This window comes from Monodon monoceros, unplaced genomic scaffold (assembly GCF_005190385.1).
Source record: "Monodon monoceros isolate NGI ecotype Baffin Bay Population unplaced genomic scaffold, NGI_Narwhal_1 Super_Scaffold_18, whole genome shotgun sequence".
NCBI classification, from domain to species: Eukaryota; Metazoa; Chordata; class Mammalia; order Artiodactyla; family Monodontidae; genus Monodon; species Monodon monoceros.
This window is the reverse complement of record NW_021703774.1, coordinates 137,503,198-137,526,636: the sequence shown is the minus strand read 5'-3', so window position 1 is coordinate 137,526,636 and position 23,439 is coordinate 137,503,198. Positions and strand designations below refer to the sequence as shown.

Genomic DNA, 23,439 nt, shown 5'->3' with positions numbered 1-23,439 from the left:
TGTTTGGTTCTTACACCAAATCACATTCAAGACCAAAGAGTTTGATATCTATGACGACTACTTATAACATACTGAATAATTAAGAGTTACTAAAATTTTGTATTCACAGACTAAATTAGCACATTTCCAATTTACCGAGGACGCTACATTAGTATTTTACTAAAAAGTCTGACTGCACGAAACTGCTAGGTTCCTACCAAACATATGCACATACACACACGAATAGAATTCCCACAATTTTCAGGTAAAATGCTTTATCAGTGCATCACCAGATTTGTTGTGATCTGACTGTGCTTTTCATTTACTGCTATTTTAATTAATATGTTAGTAAAATTATTGTTGTATTTTCCTTTTGTTAGATATTTTGTTCCTGCAAGAATTTTGTGTTGTTTCAAATTTCCTGTTATTTTATTTCCATTATAATTATTATCACCCCCACCCCCTATTAGGCAGGACTATCAAAAATGTTCCACGGGGAAAAAGCTCTAGATTTCTTCTGCTTTTCTTACCCCACAACCCAAGAAAGAGTGATGAAACTGGACTGAACAAGATCAAGGATATTCATTATGCAAAAACAGAGACCTGGTTTCTCTTTTGAGATTTCTTCTCTTTTCTTTCACTGTGAAACTATGACATCCTCCCATTAGAAACCAACCCAAAACCAGAGTAAGACCAAGAGGAATGGGGGACGCTACACCACCCATTTCAGGCAAAAAGAATCCTCTTAGTTCCATGCTAATTCAGCTTACCAAGGGCTACACCAAAATTACAAGCAGAAGCCTCAGCAAATAAAGTATTACTTCAGTGTTGACCTCTCTGTTTATATTTTCATCAAGATTTCTAGAGACAGAAGAGAGGCAGTAGGCAGAACCTCAAATTCAAAATTAAAGGATCTTGAGTCTTGACTATCCACCTGCATTTGTTCAACAAATGCTTATTTGATGCATCCTATGTGCCAGAAATTGTGACAGGCACTGGAAATACGATGGTGAACCTTACAGACATGGACCCTGTCCTCATGGAGCTATATAGTCTAGTGGGGGATACAGAATTTAACAAATAGATTAAATAAATAAACAAAATTTAGCAAATATATATCTCACTATAGACTATGATAAGTGCAATAAGAACAAATAGATCTGGCACAGCCAAATAAATAACACCAACTTGGAACAGGATTAGGTTTCTTGTACTACAAAAAAAAAAAAAAAAATTCTATAAGGAAAAATAAAAGATTCAGAATTCAAATTATGTAAACTTACAGCTTCTCTGCCAATGAGTGGATAAAAGGGGGTACCAAAAAGTTTCCTTCCATTGATAAATGCTTTCATGATGAAATTGGTCACTATTGAAGAAAGAAGAAAAACAATAAAGATGCAGACCTTAATGTGTAAGAGCTTTAAAAGTAGGGGATTTCTATATTTAAAACTTACTTTTTCTAGAAACTCCAGCACCAAGGTTATGATTCAAATCAAAAGGGTCTAGAAAAGAAATATTTTATTTTTTATTTAAGAATTATGCTCGTTGTAACATAAATATAGTTAGTAGCCATAACTAGAGTTTAACTCTACGTAACTCAGACCATCAAAGTCAGAAAATTATTCTTTTATAATTATAGATTAAAGGATGGAAACTGATAAAAACCAAGAGGAAGAATCTTCCAAATTCTAATGTGTTTCAGTTTTCCCCTCAGTGTCACTGGCCAAATAAAACTCTGGCTTTTTGTTCTGTTTTGCTCTGTTTCGTGTTGTTCCTGAATTAATATCAGCTGAATGATTACCTTCAATAGCAATGCATTTGGATGTCCACTGCTTCTCAAAAGTTGTCAATAGCTTTTTCTGCCGAATGCTAATTACATATTCTTTGAAATCAAATTCTTCAGTATAGAAGCGAAGCAGTCCCAACCAAAGCTCTCCTAATGTTTCTGTGTTCTTTCCAAGTGAAGGTAAACGTTTTTTCTACAGGTGAGAAAAAAGAAAGGAGAGAGACATGTCTATACTTATCCAAAATATGGACCCCCAAGTCCAAGTAAAATTATTAAATTAAATTATGCAAATCCTAACATGCATCAGTGGGCATTCCATAACATAAAAACTATGAAAAAATTACCAGTTCTTCTGTTTTATCAAAGAAAAAAGCATTCCATCCATCAACCATTCTCTGTGGAATCTGTTTTCCATCAAAGATCTGCATTAAAAAATCAATTCTACTATTAGATTTCAAGCCATCCAACCTAAAAGCCTAAATACCCTCATATCATTTTAGAATTTACCTATAATAGACATAGTGAAGCACTTATTCCAAAAGAAACAGTCAAGATGGTATAATCTGATGTCAAGTTATTAATGAATAAAATGTATCTGAAAGACCAAAGCTGGGAAAGGATATCTTAAGAACCTCAGACTCTCCAAACGATACATTTGATATTATCTATTTGGCTATCAAAACACATCCAGCCCAAGTTTAATGAAGTAAAACTAAAGAAAAGCAGATGAAAATAGCATTTTCATCAAAGGATCACAGACACAGAAATACATAAGAGATAATACTTATTGATTGTACACCTTAAAGGAAATCGAAGAAGCTATTTGTTATGGGGAAGGGCTCTAGTACCTTTAATCAGTTATCTGTATCAGATGAGGTTGAAAAGGGCCAGGACACTGATTTTTTAAAACAGAAAATTAGGTAGCTTTCCTTGACATTTTGATAAAGATCGTGAAATCTTCATGATTAGTTATGAGTAGTAATTCACTGTCCTAAGGAAAGGGGGGAAGGTAATGCTACTTTACTAGAAGAATTCCACAAGGTGACTGTACAGGCACAACTGACCTCTACAAGCAATTTTGAGACTTATTTTCTATAGGAGTTTTAAGAAAGAGATGCAATAAAGTAAAAAGTTGGAGTAAGTTCAGAGTCAGCAGACCTCATTTCTAGTCTTAGTCCTGCCAAGTAGTGATTCTGGACAAGACAATTATCCTTCCAAATCCTCAGTTTTCCCAATGAAAATAAGAGATTAGCTTAATTAGGTCAGTTTTCTTCAAATTTTATTTTTCTTTTAAGCTGTAGAACCCCTTCCTAAAATGGAACCTTCCTGTAAGTTCAACATGTAAAACAGATAAAAACAGAGGTACTCTGATAAAAGTCTGAGTGGAGAAAACTATACCGTATCTTTTCCTTCCTCCACTCCTCACACATACACTATTGAGCTCCTAGAGCTTACCAAAACATACTTTAAAACCACTAGATAAGGTTGTCCCCATGGCTCCTTCATAGATTAAGATGCTATTATACAAGCTGCCTCTTTAGACCTTGATTACTTTAACAGAATTCTTACTTTTGAGAAACAACCAACATCCAAACCCAATTATGCTGGCTAATAACACAGTAAACGACCTGTGGGCTTTGGAGGGCATTTAATCACTGATTTGCCACCTGTTTTAATGAACTCTCATATTTCATAGTGCCTAACTCTCCACTCTGTTTCAGCCCTTAGAAGTACTAATACTAGCCTCTCTTTCTTTTGCACACACACATTTACCTTCTCTTTCTCTCTTTTCTTTCTCTCAATAGCAATCATCCTCTACTCAAGCACTCAAGCCTTCTCTCTAAAACCTCACCAAACAAGTTTGTACAAGGAGTGACCCTGTACATTTCCATATTTATTTTCTTACTTTATTATGGTATTTTATATATATAATAAGCTATATATATATCTACTGCTATATTTAAATTGTAATTTTTTTAGTTGTGGTAAAACACACATAATGAAGTTTACCATCTTAAGTCATTTTTAAGAGTACAGCTCAGTGGCATTAAGTACATTCACATTGTTGTGCTACCATCACCACCATCCATCCACAGAATTCTTCTCATCTTATACAAGTGAAACTCTGAACCTATTAAACAATAATTTCCCACTCCTCTCTCCCGCCAGCCCCTGGCAACCACCATTCTACTTTCTGTCTCTATGAATCTGACTACCCTAGGTACCTCCTATAAATGGAATCATATAGTATTTGTCCTTTTGTGACTCGTTTATTCCACTTAGCATAATGTCCTCAAGGTTCATCCATTCAGTTGCAATTTTTAAGCTGATATAAGCTAAGAAAACATAGTTCATAATATCAAGTGACACTAACACTCCCTAATCCTCTCTTAGTATTAATTTTTATGTGAAAATTTACTTTTACTTATGATGATTGCTGGAATGCAGCAAAATTATTCTGCTTAGGAAAGCTCCTTTTGACCTAAAGAACTCTGTATTGTTGATCATGAAAAACACTCTTAGCAGAGCCTTACTTATTACACCCAGTCACTTAAAGTTTAGGTTCAATTACAAATGGAGTCAAAGATCATCAGCTTCATTAAACATATCCTTACCCTTAAAAGTTGATCGATGCCAATGATCAATACTTAAATGATGCCAGAGCAATGGACAAGGGGTCCCATATGACAAGCAAAAAAGGCCAGAAGCAAAAATCCATATATCATCAGTTCATATGTATCACAAAGCCCCCCACAATCAGAGCTCATTATGATGGAAAACATCCCATGGACTGTCTCTCATTTCATCCATCACTGTCTGTTAAGCAGATAATGGAACAGTTCTTGAAGTTGGCTACAGCAATCCTACCTACATTTTTCCAATAATAATGTTAATAAAGCTGCTAATGATAATAATAATAATAAAATTAATAATAAGAGCAACCACCATTTATAAATTCCTACTTTAGCATCTACTACATTCAAAGGCATTTGATGTCTCTGTTCCTTATATCAACACGGAAATAATACTACTATTATTACATTTTTGCTGATGATAAAATTCAGACTAGTGGCAGTCAGGCAGCTTGTTGAAGGCCACATGTCAAAATTAGGATTCAGACCAGTTATCTCTGGCTCCAAAATCATGCTCTGACCGCTGTTTCCATTATATCATGCTGCCTCAATGGTTCCTCATCCATGGGTAACATAATGAGAGAACAGAGACAAACCACAATGAAAACAAAATTTGTGTTCCATTTGGGTTAATCACAGTATTCTATCAAAGTCACAGCAAATTATAGCAAATGGCTGCTATAATATTACTGGGGCAATTATGCTTAAGATCCCCAAATTTAAAGCCTTAACAACAATTAGACTAATACAGAGAATTATCTTGGCCTTGGCAGGCCTAATTAATTCATGCAAAGTTTTAAATATCCTATAGTGAACAACCTTGTTAAAAAACAAACATCACTCAACATAGATTCAAGCAACTTAAATTTTTCTGTTAGGAAAGGATGTTTAAATTTTTTATTTCTCTCCCACTATTTGTTTAAAAGAGGGAAAGAAATGCTGCTAAAACCACATGCATTCATTAGAACTTTTAAAAACTTACTAAGGCCATCTGACACGCACATATGGCTTGCTATTTTGTGATACTCTTCTTTGCCATGACTATCAAAAGTTTACGTGAAATCAGAATATGTGATTTTCCAAACAATTCTGATGCTTCTCACCTACCTCAAAATAACCACCTACCTAAGAAATTAGAACCTGATCCACCCCAATGCTTGCAAATCCACTTTGTGCCAAGAATGAGGAGGAACAGATGGATGATTAAGAACTCCTTTGTGTCTATTTTAGAGAGTATAAATTGACTACAAAAAGAGACTCTATGAGTCACCAAATCCGAGTAAATATGAGTATAATCTGTTTCTTTTGATGTACATTCTTATGTTTAATGCAATTTATATGACCTTACAGAGATAAGGAAGAATTTCCTTGTGTTTCTTTCTCAACCAAAATTCACAAAGTTGACCAAAGTATATACAGGAATAAATCAAACTTCATTGCCAAGCAGGAGGAGGGAGAATACTCTGAAAAGAAGAAACTTATGTATTTGCATCTGAGAGACTATAATATATAAGTTCATGAATGGCTACAAATTTCATTATCATTGGCAGCATTCTAAGACTGTGAAATACAAAAATGTTACAAAAGATATTCAACAGTTCTATTCATCTAGTAGTCTTTTGGTAGTCTATATTCTCCCATAATAAGCTTTTCAAAAAGGTTCATTATTCGATTAAACCATTAATGAAAAAAGAAAACTTAGGATATCCATGATGGAAACATCTTTCATGATCTCATGAACTGAGCAAGATCTACTATATTTAGAGTGTATACACCTACACAGAAACGCCTTTATAGTTTTCTTAAACATTTACCTCTTGTAGAACTGGGATAACAGGTGGTTTTCTCTGCTGCAGAAAGTACAGCACCATAAGGATATAAGCATATGAAGATAAACTTCCCCTGGAAGCATCTCCAATGTCACATCGCTAAAAAAACATAATGATTGAAAATAAAACTTCAGAATCTTATTCCATGCAGAAGTATTGACTACCTTAAGACACCATTTTTTAAACCCATCAAACCGTCAAATACCCAAAAGTTCAATAACAAGCTGTTATAGAGGGTATGGGTAAACAGGTACTCATACATTAAAGAGTACACAGTAGCATAAATTTCATGAAGAATAATTTGGCAATATCAAAATTATAAAAGCACATCTCCCTTAATGTATCAATTCTATTCTAAGAATTTATCCTGCAAATATGCCAAGAAACATGTGAAATGATTAAATAAAATTTCTATTGTAATACTATTTTAATAGCAAATATGAGAAAGAACTTAAGGCTCATCAGTAAAGTACAGGTTTAAAAAACTGATGACTATCCACACAATGGAATAGTATGTAGCCATTAAAAAGAAAAGGAAAACTCTTAGTATACTAATAGGAAATAATCTCCAATATTTATTGCTCAGTTAAAAAAGCAAAGTACAAAACAGTGTTTTCAGCATGTTTATACCTATAATAAAAAGAGGCAGGAAATTTGCTTGCACTGGAATAATATATTTCTGGAAGGATACAGAGGAACGTTTAACACTGTTTGCCTCTAAGAAGAGGCAAAGGTTGGCTACGAGACAGATGTGGAAGGAAGATTTTCTGCCATAAATCCCATTAGACCTTTTAATTTTTGAACCACATGAATATGTTGGCTATTCAAAAAAGATTTTTTTTAATTAAAAAAAAAAACCCTAGGGGCTTCCCTGGTGGCGCAGTGGTTGAGAGTCCACCTGCCAATGCAGGATACAAGGGTTCATGTCCCGGTCTGGGAAGATCCCACATGCTGCGGAGCGGCTGGGCCCGTGAGCCATGGCCACTGAGCCTGCGCGTCCGGAGCCTGTGCTCCGCAACAGGAGGGGCCACGGCAGTGAGAGGGCTGCGTACCGCAAAAAAAAAAAAACAAAAAAAAAAAACCCTGAAAGAATCCTCAGAGACTTCCCTTGAGTAAAGCTTTAGCTGATATTATATAAAGGGAGAGGAATGATTTTTCTGACATGAACCACTTGATTTTTTTTTTACATCTTTATTGGACTATAATTGCTTTACAATGGCGTGTTAGTTTCTGCTTTATAACAAAGTGAATCAGTTATACATATACATATGTTCCCATATCTCCTCCCTCTTGGCGTCTCCCTCTCACCCTCCCTATCCCACCCATCTAGGTGGTCACAAAGCACCGAGCTGATCTCCCTGTGCTATGTGGCTGCTTCCCACTAGCTATCTATTTTACATTTGGTAGTGTATATATGTCCATGCCACTCTCTCACTTTGTCACAGCTTACCCTTCCCCCTCCCCATATCCTCAAGTCCATTCTTTAGTAGGTCTGTGTCTTTATTCCCCTCTTACCCCTAGGTTCTTCATGACATTTTTTTTCATAGATTCCATATATATGGAACCACTTGATTTCATAACCCAAACTCAATGAGAGTAAGGAACTGTCATGTTGGAGTTATTCTGTGAGGTGAATGTAAAAGACTAGCTGTATCAAATGATTTGTAGTATGTGGCTGGATGCGTTCCTTTTCTAAGATGACTCTGTCCATAAAGACATGTATAGGAATATCTAAACAAATACGTCTCCCTTTTGGAAGAGTCGGCTTTATGAAATGAAAATGTAACCAAGTCACTCCCCTACTAAAACCCTTCCACCAACACATTCACAAAATTAACTATTTACTGAGCACCTACCATAAAGCAGGCACTACACTGAAATAAAGATACAGAGGCCTCAACCCTCATGGAGTTTTACTCACTTAGCAAAACAACCAAGAAAACAGAATTCAGTATTTTAAGTGTTATAATAGGGGAAACATTAGGTTTTATTGGTATTGCTTTGTTTTCTTGGCCAGAAAAATTTACCACTAAACCCAAACACCAGATTTCCTAACCCAGAGCCTTTTAACTAGGATGGTATGCCAACTCCCATGCCTAGGGTTGGAAATCATTACTGCATTGAGAAATTATACTATGAGAAATTTACTAGAGTGTTACCTATGAGAGGAGAGCAAACACAGAAAAAAACTAAGAATCACCCTACCCTAAAAGGTATAACTTTAAACCATTTAATATTGACAGTTTCTTCTTAAAAGCTCAGGTAAACAAAACTGAGAAAACATTTGTCACAAGTCTGACATCAGCATGTTTTACTTTAATATCATGAGTATTATAACAAAGCAGATCATTAGCTTTTTCTTAAATACCTTAGCAAACACTTTCATAGTATATCCCAAGTACTGCACTCTAGGATCAATAGCTGCATATGTAGCTAGCATTCTTGTGTTATGCTGAGCCTGAAAAATAAATTACATATTTGAAAGCATTTCAAATTTATTAAACTTACAGATCAGCTAAAAAGATAAACTCCACATAGAATATATATAAATGTTAAACTTAAAATACCTGTAAATGAGTCAAGCAAAAATTAACCTTCAATCTGAAGGAAATGTTAAGATGACTGATAAAATTATTTTTTCCCTATACTAACCACATTCGTAAGTTTTAAACATAAAGGTACAGTCAGTGATCTGTAAACTTTTAAAATGACAACTGTAAACATACCTGGGTCTTTACAGACAGTGAAACTTACCAACGTATTATATAAACTGATATCGCCTTCTAAACCACTTCGTCTGTGTTCAAATTTTACTATAGGCACTTTGGCAGTAGTTATAGGCAAAATGTTTCTTAAACCTGATTTAAAAAAAAAAACTTCACTAGGTTAAATAATTTTCATAAAACTAAAAAAAAATTTCTGTTGTTTTAAAGTTCATACCTGGATGTCTCTTAAGAATTTTCGCCAAATTTTCAATTATTTCCTTACAATTTAATTTCTAAAAAACAAAAGAAATAAATAATAAAGTCTGTCTGACTCAACTTGGTCTTGTGCAAATTCTATTTTAATCTAGACATTTAATATTAGCACTTAAAATCTCCAGCCAGAAGTCTATATAACCTTGCTAGTCAAAGAACATGGTCCATAGACCTGCAGTATCACCAACACCTGGAAACTTGATAGAAATGCAGAATCTCAGTCTCCACTCCGGTCTACTGAATCATAATCTGCATAGTAACAACATTCCCAGGTAATTCACATCCACATTAAAGTTTGAGAAGCATAAAAACAGGAGAATAATGTTTTCAAATACATGGATAAAAAACTAGAGATGGGTTTGGTGAAGGCAAAACAGTACAGTGATTAAGAACATAGGCTGTGAATTTAGACAAACCTGGATTTCAAATCTTGAACTAAGTATTGACTAGCTGTGTGACTCTGACCAGATCCTTAACCCCTCTGAGCCTCATACTACTTATAAAATCAAGATAATCATCAACTCCTACTCTTTTATAAAGGAGCTGGATTACATGAGACACCTATGTAAAGCATTCAGCAGCATACTTCATACAAAGTAGCACTTTAAGTCTGTCAGCTATTTACTATCATATGTTGATGAGGAAAAGAATAATCCTACTATTACAAGCACCTACTTCTTCAAAAAAACCCTCTTACCTCTGCAAATTTAAATGTGTTGGTTATTTAAAAACTAGACAGCAAAGCTGATATGGTAACGATAACCCTAATATAAGGAACAAGGAAGATAACGGCATAAATTAACTGGATTAAGCTCAATGCCCACATCTACTACTAAAATCACTTTTGCATATCCCCAACATGCTCTTTTTAGCTACAAGAGAGCAGTAGTCATTGCAGCTTAACCTGGGGAATTCAAGGGAATCTTTAGAATTAACACATAATACAAGAGGTTGTTTTTCTCTTTGTTATACAAAGATACAATTTATACTAAATCAAAAGTTTCCATTATGGCTCATCTGGAAGAAAATAATTTACTCATTTTCATTGTTTCAACTTTCCAGAGTGAATAGCACAGGTAACATATAGTATACAAACCCTTGGTGATGAAACACCTGATTATTAAATTTTACATAGAAGGGATCTAAAACCCTAACCTCCTTCCTGGGTAAAAACCACTTCCTAATCCCTCAATTCCTGCCCTTCAGAATGGAAAGGGGAAGCCTCTTTCCAAGGAGATGGCATTGAGTAGAAGTGGGTTAAGGAGAACTAAAAAATTTATAACTTTTCATTTTCTTTATAGAACAAAAAGATATTAATTAACACCAGAAGCAATTTCTTAGGACCAGAAATAAGCATCTACCAGGTATCACTGCCATCTTTTCTTGGGTTCTAACAATTTAAAAAACACCTTTTGAAAAAACTATTTCAGAAATGCACAGGTATACTATTCTGCTGAATTATTTTATAATACATCAGAGGCTATACTGACACCACTAAAGATGCCAGAAGCTTGGCCTCACCCCAATCTTGCAAGCAGTCCCTGATTTTGAAACATAAATACCAACAGCTATGTTGTTAAAGAAACGAGCAACTACAGAAATACCCTCCTTTTCTAGTTGCTGCTAGGAAGGCCTGGGACACTTCTTCCCTGTCCATTCAGTCCCTTTCTTTACTAGAGCTCAGACAATCTCATTCCCACTGTTGAGGCCTGGTACACAAAAAAGGAAAACATAAGTAAGTACCCACTCTCACTGCTGAGACTGCTCTGGGGGAAGGTTTGCTCCTGGCATCTCATGGTGGAACTCAGAAAGCTTTCAATTTCAGAAAGTAGGGGTTAGGTTCTACAGTACTATTAGTACTATATTTCAACTACATTATGGGTTAAATAAATTACAGAGAAGCAGTGGGATACAATGGAAAAAGCATGAACTCTGGAGTCAGACAGACCTGGGTACGAATCCCGGCTCCAACATTTACTAGCTGTGTGAACTTGAGCAAGTCAGTTTATCTCTCAAAGCCTCAGTTTCCTCATCTGTAAAATGGGGGAAATTATCTACCTCGAAGGTGGTTGTAAGAGTGAAATGAGATAATGTATGTAAAAGTGTATACTGGGGGCTCAAATGTTAGTTCCCTTCCCCGCCCAAAATGAGTTTCTAAAAGCTAGCCTAGAACACATAATTTATAACAATGCTTCTATGGAAAAAAATGTATTTTGAGTACCCCCAAATTATAATCAACTTGTAGAACACAATCCATTTATAAATTAAATGTCCACCTTTATTTTCTATCTTTAGTGATACAGAGACATCACCTAATGGAAGAGATATGAAAAGACAGAGTAAGTGAGATCAATGTTTACTACCAAACTGAAGCAACAGTTTTTCATTGGCTCTAATGAAAAAATTTCCAACTCTATGGTATATTTTTTCCACAAATTCATTAAAAAGCACTTGTAACTATCTGTGACATGGTTTTTACATTATAAAATCACTGAAACAGTAAATTTACTTACTTAAATACTTGAATGTCTTCTAAAATGATAATGCTAGTGCTTTTACATTTCAAACACTGCTATTCTAATATATTTACACAAAGAATGACACCTTACATTTTTATCAATTCTACATACAAAATTAAAAACACACTCATCACTAGAAGAAAATAAACTTCCACATCACTTTCCAAACACTAACTCTTACCTCTGCATTTTCGTGGCCTTCAAGGGTCATACAAATATCCAGATCACTATCACGAAATCCAAATCCATTCTTAGAAGAGCCAAATAAGCACAATCTTGCCTTTTCTAAGCAAAGGAAAACAAAAGTCAAAAGTTTTATAATTATCAGGAAAGAGGAGTCTTCTATTAACTACTAATGGCCTACCACAGGATAATCTTATCCAATTCCATGGCTTAAATTATCTACCATTAGCAGATACACTGAGAAATTCCAAAACACTCACCTGAAGCCCAGGTCTTCTCCCCAAAATCTCACACCCATGTATCTAACTGCTTTTCCCATTTTTCCACAGACATCATAAATTCAACAAGTCAAAACTAAACTAGCAACTTCACCTCAAACCTACTATTATTCAGAAATATACATGTGGTTCTTAACACCTCTCAACTTTCACATCCAAACACTTACCAAGTTTTTTACCTTCTTCCAACTTAATGACCTCATAAACTCATCTACTTTTATTCATTCTCAACATCAATACCAATAGTTAAGATCAATATTTAGAGATTTATCTCTTGGAAATAAACTAGTTTCTTCAGGGCACAATTCAAGTAGTTTTACAAATATCATCTTAGTATATAGAATTAATTCTCCTCTAAAGTGAGGGATTAATCTATTTGATATAAATTATATATACAATTATATATATAGTTATATATATAATATTTATATATATATTATTAGGGTTATTCCTTCATGCTTATTAGTGTCACTCAATAAGCTGTGGCTTAACAAGATTGGATCATTCTCCCTATTAATTCTTGTAGCCTACATATTTAGATAACAAATTCTGTATTTTCAAACTTACTCCTCCTATTCAGTTCTGATGCCCTACTTGAAATCAATGACAACTGAGAGATATAAAAGAAGCTACATTCATCAACAAATAAAAAGTGCATGGGTTTAATATAACAAGAACTTAGATTTGGTCAATACTTTATACACTAGCAAATATAATTAAAAATAGAATCCTGTAGCACAAAACAGATCATATTTTAAAGGTATAAGTTCATTCTGATTATAAATCAACTCTTCATCCTTTTCTAAAATATTTGGCCACAGAACTCTTGATTCTTTACCTCATGCCCAAAACCTGCCCCCGTCTGCTATTTTTTTGCCATCTCAATTAAATAGCACCACCCAACTAGTGAAGGAAAAATCCTGAAACCATCCTTGACTCCTTTCTTTTTGTCACATCTAACATGTAATGCATCAGCAAATCCTGTTGACTCTACATTCAAAATATATCCTCAATCTAATCACTTCTCACCTACTCTTCCAAATCACTATTATGTCTCATCTGAACTTATGCAACAGCTTCTTAAATGTTCTGCTTGCTTCTATTCTTATAGACCTGTACTCCATTCTCTCAGATCATGTCACTTATGTGTTAAAACCCTCCAGAAGCCTTCTCATTAGACATTCAAAATAAAATTCGAAGTCCTTCTACCAACACCTATAAGACTCTAATGATCTAAACTCTAGGTTAACTCTGATCTCACCTTTCTATTACAGTCTACCTCACACACTCCACTCAAGCCACACTAACTTTCAAGCATGTCAAATATAATTGTGTCATGGGGTACTGTACTTGCTGCTGCTTCTCTCTCGAATGTTCTCTCCTTGAATATTCATAATAATTTGCTCCTTTATATTATTAATGGCTCTGCTCAAATGTCACCTTATCACCTTATCACTACCGTTCTAACTTCTGTACTTTAACAGTGTTTATTATTTCCTGATATATTATTTACTTGTCAGTTGACTATATGTCACCCCTCTTAATATAAGCTTCATGAGAGCTGGTTTCACCTCTTTCGTTAGCACTGTATCCCCAGCACCTAGAATAGTACCTAACATATAACATGCAATAAACACTTTTTAAACAAATGAAACTCAGACCAGGTAACTATAATAACAAAAGCAATCAACTTTGACATACAACATACCATCATATTCTTTTTGAATAAACTTTTCCAAGCCAATTAAAATTTGCTCCCTGTTGTGTTGTTCAGAAAAAGGTGGTGACAATTCATCTAAGTTTAAAAAAAGAAAAGGAGAAAGAAAAGTAAGGAGAATGAAATCTGAAAATGTCTTCAATTTTCTACCCTAAAAACTTTACTTTTCTTCATTATTTGTTGACTCTCTGACATTAAAATCATAAATGTTACTGTGGAAGGAAGGAGCAGAGAAAGAACAGAAAAATAACTTTACAGATCTATGTACATTTCACATGATCATTTTCCCTGTGAAACAGCTACAAGATATACTTTCTTCTACAAATTATTTAATTTTTTTTTCAGACAATCCACTCTCTCCCATATACATGCTGGTTTTTCCCCTCCTGTTAAGACTATTCTCATACTGTTACACTAGGTACCCAACTCAGTCAAATCTAACAGTTCCCTCAAATGCCTGGTCAAGATTCATACCTTCCCTATAAGCTTCTTTGTCCAATCATGGCCTTTAATGACCTCTCCTTAATTGAATTTCCTTAGTTCTTCAAACCACTTGCCAGTTTAGTTTATACTGTCCTTCCAGTTTTCTAGTTATTTCATTTATAGTCATCTTATTTTTCCAAATAAGACCATACACTCCTTAAGAATAGTCTTTTATTTTTCTATCTCTTTTTCAAAATAAGACCATACACTCCTTAAGAATAATCTTTTTTTTTCTATCTCCTCCTCCAGACTCATACCCAAGAGTTAATATGGTAAGGAATTAAATTAATATGCAGCTTTTGAAAAACAAATGCGTCATCAGTGGTTGCAAGCTGAATAGCTGATATACAGGTGATTTTTTTTTGGATTGGAGAAACCATTCTGTGTGATACTCTAATGGTAATATATAACATTACCACTTGTAAACACCAACAGAACTCTGCAAGTACAAAGAGTCAACTTTATTGTATGCGTATTTTTAAAAATCATCTAGGAGGTCAGGGAACCTCAGGATGGAATGCAGTCTATAACAAAGAATCCAGCTACATTATAAATGTATAAGAAAACTTCACTCAAGGGAGTGGGGGGGGGGTGGGAAGGCTCTAATCTAACTTTGAAAATAAGTGGAGTCTGTAAGACTAAGGGTTAAAGGAACTGCACATAAGCACTGTACTCTAATTGATAAAGTGGCTTCCCATCAGGGTATAGGATAACAGTTCTGATAATGCTATACATGTGTACTTAAATGGAACAATTAAATAAATGGGTGGCACATGGTGGGAGCCAGGTTTCTCACTGTTGGAGTTGGACATTTACAGATAATCAGAAAGAGGAGGCTAGAAAGAGCCATGTGGTAATGTATTAGACTTGGAGACATCAGTACAAAGTCATGCTTAGCTTAATAAAGGTAAGATGGTCACATGGAATTATTTATAGATATGTGTATATACATGGATTAGTATACACACATAAATTTTCTTGCTCGGAGAGGACCTAGAAACAACAATACCCAGTACCACAACAAGCACTCTAACACCCAGATCTTGGTTTCTAACACCATCCTCCAATAAAGGAACCAGGGCTCTTTGGGAAAATGTCTAATTCTAGGACTGAGACAGAAATTTACATGATGATCCTGGAGTATCTTGCAGGGCCAGAAAGTAAGAAAGTGCTAAAATACAAAAGAACTAACAACAAAAAGAAACCAAAAAACTCCACACACTGATGGGAATATATCAAAAGGTCACAGGAACCAAATGAAAGCACTCCCAACAGCCAAATTAGGAACAATTTGGGCAACAAAAATAGTAGTATTGGATTATAACCCAAAGTATAATACATCTATGAGTCCATACTGAGATAAATATATGACTCAATAAATAAAAACAAATGTAGTGAATTATATCTTAATAAAGCTGTTAAAGAAGAATGTGCCATGGTCCAGCCATTCAACTCCTAGGTATTTACCCAAGAGAAATTAAAACATATGTCCATACTCAGACATACATGAATGTACACAGTATATTTATTTATAACAGCCAAAATTTAGAAACAAACAAAATATTTATCAACAAGTGAGTGGTAAACAAAATGTAGTATAGCCACACAACAGAACACAACTCGGCAATAAAAAGAAATGAACCACTGATACACATCACAGCATAGATGAATCTCAAAATAATTATGCCAAGTTAAAGAAGCCAGATGCCCTCATCAAAAAAAAAAAAAAAAAGTACATTCCATGTGATTCTATTTACCTAGAACTCTAGAAAAATTCAAAGTAATGTATAGTGACCAAAAGCAGATAAGTAGTTGCCTGGCAGGAGGTGAAGATAAGGAAGGGTAGAAGGGAGGGAATACAATGGAGAACTAATGTTATGACATCAGAAACTTTATCTTACCTGGGACACAGTAAGTACTTAAAAAATGTTTGCTGAGTGAAGGTTTATTCCAGGTACACCATAAATGTTTATTGAAAAATGGTACGTAAGGCTTTACCCAAATCTTTATAACCTTATCTGCCTCTATTACCTTTCTTATACTCTACCAAATTTAAGGCAATTATTCTCTCAAACAAATACTACACCCTATGCTTTTATGCATAATCTCTTATATCTGAAAATGCAGTCCATCTCAAATGCCACATCATTAACTCCAATTCCTCTGACCCACTCCAGTTAAAATTAATTGTGCCTGACTGAACTGCATTTTGTTTACCACTGCTATAGAATGTAACACATTCTGCTTCCAATTATGGCAAGTTTCATACATGTCTTATACAACCATTTAGAGTAACACTGTGCAAGAAAATTGCAATGACGGTAATGTTCTCTATCCAGACTGCCCAATGCAGTAGCCACTAGCCACATGTAGCTACTCAATACCTGAGGTGTGACTAGTATAACTGAGTAATTTAATTTTTTATTTTATTTTAGCTTATTTAAATTTAAATAGACACATATATCTAGTGACCACCATATTAGACAGCACAAATCCAGAGTCCAAGCTCCTTAAAAGCAACACGATGGACTCTGCATTCCCCTTGGCATTTACCACTGTGCCTTGCACACAGTAGGCATTTAATAAATATATGTGGTTGGGTCTCTAAACTATTTAAAAACCTCTACTATTTAAAAACCTCTAAGCAAACTATTTTCAAATAAGAAAATAAATATTCAAAATCTAAGAAATAATCTAGTCTTAGGAAGTAGTTCTAGTAATAAAAGACTTACCAAAACATCTTTTACATACTAAATCAAGTATTTCCCGAAATCGATTTGTCATTGGTGGTAGAGGCTTTAGATCAATTTTCCTGAAATCCTCTGGGCAATCATTTTTTGAATGGCCATCCTTTTTGCAGATGCTGCATACTATTGTTGGCGGCTACACAAAGGTTAAAAAAAGAATCTAATAATCAAATAAACTATTGAGGGACTTTATTATCACTTATAAAGCAGTACAAAAAGAAACTTTTATGCAAGTCAGTCTGATAACCTGCACTTTCAAGAGGTTAAAAAGAAAAGCATGTTAATGAAATTCAGTATTAAATGTAAAAAGAAAAACACATTTTGAGCCAACTACTTATTTTCTTCTCCACTAAAATGATATTACCAAGGATTAGATTTACCTGAAGATGTAAAATAAAGGAAATACCAGGAGATACAAAAGGTATAGGTTAATTCAAACAGTGTGATCAGCTCCCAAAATGAAATGCATATATCACATTTTAACCTATTAAGGTCTTTAACAAAGTAGATTATAAAGAAATTTCAAGTGGCACCTTTCATTTCACTTGAAACATTTTCTATCTTCAGAGTCAGTCATTTATAGAACCACTGCTTGACTAGTTGGTTCAATTTCATTACATTAGCATGGTACTCAAGAAACTAAAGGGCTGAACTCTAAAAGTGACTCAGCTTCATACAAGGAACAACTCTTATGCAATAGCCACAAACAACTTTCAAACCCTGCAACACCATTTCAAATGTATTCTAACAGACTACCAGACAGGTGGCCAAAACAGTAAAAATTCATCCCAACTACTTGAAAAACAAAACTCATATGGTTAAGGAAGAGCACTACTCTTTTCTTTATTGTAATATGCCTAGGAACTTAGCTTCTTCCTCCAGGGTTAGCCTGGACATTTACCTAGCCAAATATATACAGAAACCTCTCTTTGAGTGAATGCTGTGCTGTGGGCTAATTAACAGTACCACAGAAATTTTTATCAGCTTTTTAAAGCTTTTAAAAAATGACATTTATCATAAAATTCTAGAAAAGTGTTACAGATAACTAGGGAGAGAAATAAAATTGGAGAAATAGTTACCTTAAGATAAGGTTCCAGGAAAAAAAAGTATTAAGAAATGTAAACTGCAGTTATATTACTAAGAGGCTTTTCTAAATATCTGCCATTTATTTCATCTTTTTTAGTAGTCCATATGCCCTAAATACTACAACCTAAACAAAATGGGACAGAGTATCCTTACAAAGGATGAAGAAACACAGCTTAGTAATTAGCTTAAAAATTCTAAAGCTTGTCAATAAACAATTATTGATAAATCAATAAAACGATGACTTTTCAGGGGTATTTTTTGTATTCTACTTGATTTACACATTATCTACATAATCATTTTTTCAACCTAGGTGCTGATACTATTTCAATTATGTACACTACACTCAAAGCAAAGTACCTTAGCTAAAACTTTCATTAACAAATTATTTTCTGTTACAAAGTAGCTTATTTTCTGCTCGCTCAGGTTTTTATTTTCTATAATTTATCAAGTTAAAGTTCAGACTATCCCACTTTAAAAGTGGAAAAGTTAAGACTCCTATAACTCATAAGGGATATGCCAAAATCCAAAGAGAAGCTCAGTGGCAGACACAGGATCTGAATTCATTTTTTTTTTTGGTTTCTGATCTTAGTTTTAACTCAACTATCTTTAGTTAAGTTTATATACCAACCTTTGACCCCCACCAAAAAAACTTTAAAACAGAATACTATTAAAGTTTACAGACACTGTATTCTCCTTTGTGGAAGTAAATATAATCATATGTAAAAAAAAATCAGCAAAGTTTAAAATATATGCTGCCTTTACCAAACTCACTTTCATAAGATACCTGATGAATCCTTTCATATATGAGAAAGTTAAGCAAACCAACTAGTAATAGAGTGCTGAAACATTTCAGGTTTCATATACATTCTTAAAAGGCAACTACAGGGGCTTCCCTGGTGGCGCAGGGGTTGAGAGTCCGCCTGCCGATGCAGGGGACACGGGTTCGTGCCCTGGTCTGGGAAGATCCCACATGCCGCTGAGCCTGCACGTCCGGAGCCTGTGCTCCGCAACGCGAGAGGCCACAACAGTGAGAGGCCCACGTACCGCTAAAAAAAAAAAAAAAAGGCAACTACAGGCAAAAATACAAAAAGTAAAAGAAACATATACACCAGAATACCATTCCAAAACAATAGTCTACCATCATAGAAGCCATCTTTACATTTCTGAATCTAAAAACTATAAATACAGAGTCATACAACAACCACAAAACCTTACAGATTGTTTACAAACTGTATCCTACCTTGCCAGAGGTTAAAATAAACTTATCAAACACAAAATATAATTCCTGGGTGGGGTGGTTATCATCATCATTAAGGTCAGAAGTATCTTCTGTAGCTTTGCAGTTGCAAGAGGTAGCAGATGTGTCAGTGCATACAATGTGATGTGAACTTTCTGTTTCTAAATTTGACCTGCAGTCTGTACCAGCAGATTCATCTGGTTCAGGGGATTTACAATCAATGCAATTACACTGGGTGAGCTCCTTTTTAAAACAAGTTTCTGAAGGTACTAAAACATCTTGTTTCTTAATTGATTTTGGCTCTAATTCACTGCTTTCACTGGTGGAAAGAGATGAAGATTCCTGTCCATGTTCAGCCAAATCTAGTTCATTTATCAACAAATTATCATCTTCAGTAATACATCTCTGTGATGTACATTCCATTTCTTCATATTTATCAGGCTGACCTCTTTCTGCACTTATTTTTTCTGTGCTTTCCCCAAGTAGAATGCAACAACTGGATGCCATATTTTCAGACTTCACTGGTTTCTTATTGCTTATTTTTCCCTTCTCTTTTTTCATGGAATCCACTGTAGATTTATTTCCACCCTTCCTCTGAGGACAGGCAAAATACCGATAAGCTGCCCTGAATCTCTCCACAACATATTCATAAACAAGCTGGCTGTTTAAGCTCCGTGCAACATTCCTCTTGATTGAAAATGGATCTAGTTAAAAAAAAAAAAAAAAGGTCAGTAGCTAAGTATCTATTAACAAACTACATTTCCAAGCTTATACAAACAGCTACATTGTCAGCAGAGTGCATTTTCCCAAAATTTTTCTAAGGTAAGCTCCCAATGAGAGTTCCTGCAAACTGAGTAGTGGAAATAAAATAGCAACATCTTTCCTTTGTTTCTGTCATAAAATTAAAAACTAAAAGAAAAAGAGAGAAAAGAATAAAATAAGGTAATTAATGAGAGGATGGCTGAGGAGGCCAACTCAGTAATTACAAAATTTCAATGATGAAATTGCGAGAAAAAGCTATGCCAATATGCTTCCTTATATTGTCTTTGAATGAAATTTTTCAAGCTCCAAGACCTAGTAATAATTTTCATCTCTTGTCACAATATTCTTCAGTTATATATACTCCTTGCAATTTAAACAAATAAAATATAGCCTAAAACTCTCCAGGCTTCAAGTTATACTGATTTTAAGATTTAACTTCAGTAATATCAGAAAATTAATGAGAGAAAGAAGGAGAAATAATAGAAAAAGTAGAAAAAAACCTAAGAAAGTAAAACTTAAACCAAAATTTAAACCCTGATACAGTCTAAAATGGCTATGCTGAAAAGGCTTGCGTCAACTGAATCCTCATTATTAAGAGCATAGAACAGAGTTCTGAAAATGTTTCCGGGTTTTTGGATTTTATAAGCCTTAAATAGAAATAGGCCCCAGGAAAAAAGAACAGTGCCACCCAAAAGACGATACACATTTTCTCCACTACTGAAGATCATTAAGTGAAAGGATTAACAGGCCAGGCTTCAGATTGTTAAGACTGGGGCATCTGTTACTTTTTACTGTTATCTAAATCCATAGGCTTTTAAAAGCTTTACTTAGCCTCTTTCCTTTTTCTAGAAGAAAAAGAAAAAAAGAAAAAAAGGCAGAGAGAAATTATGATGGCTGCAGGCTTCAGAGCTCATTTATTTACCATACGTAAGCGAGTACAAGATGTGAGTACGTGTTTGAGTGTATGAGAATATTTGTAAGTCCAACTCACAGTAGAGAAGCCCTACAGAGGATGGAGGGAAGAGAAGAATGTGTAGCCTAAAGAGACTAAAATGATGGACAGAAATTCCATTTCCTATCTATAAAAAGTGAGCAAAATGTTGTGGAATTTAAATTTTTTATTAAGAATTTAGAAGCAATACTATTTATTTCTGTATCTCTAAAGATCTTAATATTCTTGGGATTTGATGTGAAACCTTATTTGTCAGCATCAACTGTTCTTTTTTCCTTTAGCTTAGCCATATTTAATAAATGAGGTACTTCACAAGACAATGAAAAATTGGATTTTAAGATTATACTTTAACATAATTTTATGACACAAATATATTTTAAAATATCTTACAGTATTCATATAACTATTCTATTTTTCTGTATTTTTGAAATTTTCCACAATTAAAAAATAAAAATAAAGGCATGTATACAAGCTAATTGCCCTAGCCATTATAATATTTACAGATTGGAAACTTTTAAGTAAGCATTAATCCTATAAAGCTATCATGGACTTGATAAAGAATTTATCCACAATATATAGTGACAACCTAGTGGCATATAGTGCTACAAAGCCAAGGGATAAAATTTATAACACTACATTAGAAATAGATGATTAGTGGCACACACAAAATTCTCCAAATGAAATATAACATATCATCTCACCTTCAATGGCTATTCGCCTTTTAGGCCAGTTTTTGTTTTCTCTTGTTAAAATATCTTGTATCCGTACACATATGACGTATTCCTCCAAAGCAAAATCCAGTGTGTAAAATTTTAGCAGCTCTAACCATAACTGTCCCAGGGACACCTGATTTGGTGTTCCCAATGTTAAAGGAGACTGGAAAAGAAAAAAATACCTTTCATTTAAGCTTCACAAAACTATAGAATTGTTTAACTTTCAATTTAAAAAGACCTTAGAGATCACCTTTTCAAAAACTGAGGCATAAAAGAATAGGTTGCCAAAAAGCAATCTGTGGCACAGCTGGCAACAGAGTGTCCCAGATTACTGACTCCTAGAATTTTGTGTTATTTCCACTAAACCAGTGATGCTCAACCTTGGCTGCACATTAGAATCACACTGAGAGCACTAAAATTCACCAACACCTGAGCTTGACACCACTCCCATCTCCCATACCTTTCCCAAGACTGTGATTTAACGGACTGAGATTTTTAAAGCTTCCTAAGTGATTGTCCCGTGCTGTGCAGCCAAGGTTGCTAACCACTGTATAACAACTACTAGAGCTCCTCCATTGCAGCAATTACTTTTAAAATCTATATAAATGCCCAGGGCTTTCAAAAGCTAATTCCTTCATTCAACAAACATTTTAGAACCCACTGTGTCCCTGGCATTGTTCTGGGGATATAAAAAAATAATGGGAGCTCCCACTTAAACCATGTATCACTCACTCTTCTAAGTGGCACATATACAACTAATATATACAACTATTAATTCTAACAGCTATGAAGTAGATACTATAGGGCAAGGATTTGACTCAGGATCACCTGGCTACTGGGTCTGTGATGCTAATCATTATAGCATACTGTGACTCAAACAAGGTGAGGTCCATTTCACAGACTATTAGGAGAGGAAGAGACCATTTAACAATTACATTGAAGGCTACATACTAAAATGGGTCTCTGAATCGGGGGGTCTTAACAGAAAGGTAATACCTGAATTCTAAAGCAATTAGCTAGATGAATGCCAGCTAAAAGTGACCACTAAGGCATATAAAGGCATAAAAATCATTCACTCATTCCATTCTACAACTATTCACTGAGTGCCTACTATGTGCCAGGCACTTGGGATATATCCGTGAAAAAAAACAAAGATCCAGGGCTTCCCTGGTGGCGCAGTGGTTGAGAGTCCGCCTGCAGATGCACGGCACACGGGTTCGTGCCCCGGTCCAGGAGGATCCCACATGCTGCGGAGCGGCTGGGCCCGTGAGCCATGGCCGCTGAGCCTGCGCGTCTGGAGCCTGTGCTCCGCAACGGGAGAGGCCACAACAGTGAGAGGCCCGCGTACCGCAAAAAAAAAACCCCCAAAAAACAAAGATCCTTGCCTTAGTGGACCTTACATTCTAGGGGAAGAAGACAATAAGCAACGAACTTAATAAGTAAATTACACAGTAAGTTAGAAGAAGAAAAGTGCTGTGGAAATAAGAAAAAGTTGAGTAGGTTTAGTAAAGGGGATGGGATATGGGAGCAGATTCCAGTGTTAAATATAGTCAGGAT

At 34.8% G+C, this 23,439-nt stretch overlaps 1 protein-coding gene across 10 annotated transcripts in view; it reads right to left on the bottom strand.

Moving 5' to 3' along the window:
- Window positions 1–23,439, bottom strand: part of TUT4 (terminal uridylyl transferase 4) — a 142,878-nt gene that overhangs the window by 22,334 nt on the left and 97,105 nt on the right. For 9 of the 10 annotated variants that reach the window (XM_029227459.1, XM_029227456.1, XM_029227452.1 and 6 more), the window contains 13 exons: window positions 21,871–22,045; window positions 19,459–20,159; window positions 17,118–17,268; window positions 13,894–13,980; window positions 11,906–12,009; window positions 9,168–9,225; window positions 8,982–9,085; window positions 8,596–8,685; window positions 6,213–6,326; window positions 2,110–2,187; window positions 1,781–1,958; window positions 1,434–1,481; window positions 1,263–1,345 (listed from right to left, as the gene is read on the bottom strand). In XM_029227459.1, the coding sequence (XP_029083292.1) occupies window positions 1,263–1,345; window positions 1,434–1,481; window positions 1,781–1,958; window positions 2,110–2,187; window positions 6,213–6,326; window positions 8,596–8,685; window positions 8,982–9,085; window positions 9,168–9,225; window positions 11,906–12,009; window positions 13,894–13,980; window positions 17,118–17,268; window positions 19,459–20,159; window positions 21,871–22,045 (1,971 nt within the window). The remainder of the gene's footprint in view (window positions 1–1,262; window positions 1,346–1,433; window positions 1,482–1,780; window positions 1,959–2,109; window positions 2,188–6,212; window positions 6,327–8,595; window positions 8,686–8,981; window positions 9,086–9,167; window positions 9,226–11,905; window positions 12,010–13,893; window positions 13,981–17,117; window positions 17,269–19,458; window positions 20,160–21,870; window positions 22,046–23,439) is intronic. The other variant, XM_029227460.1, reaches the window with a different exon arrangement.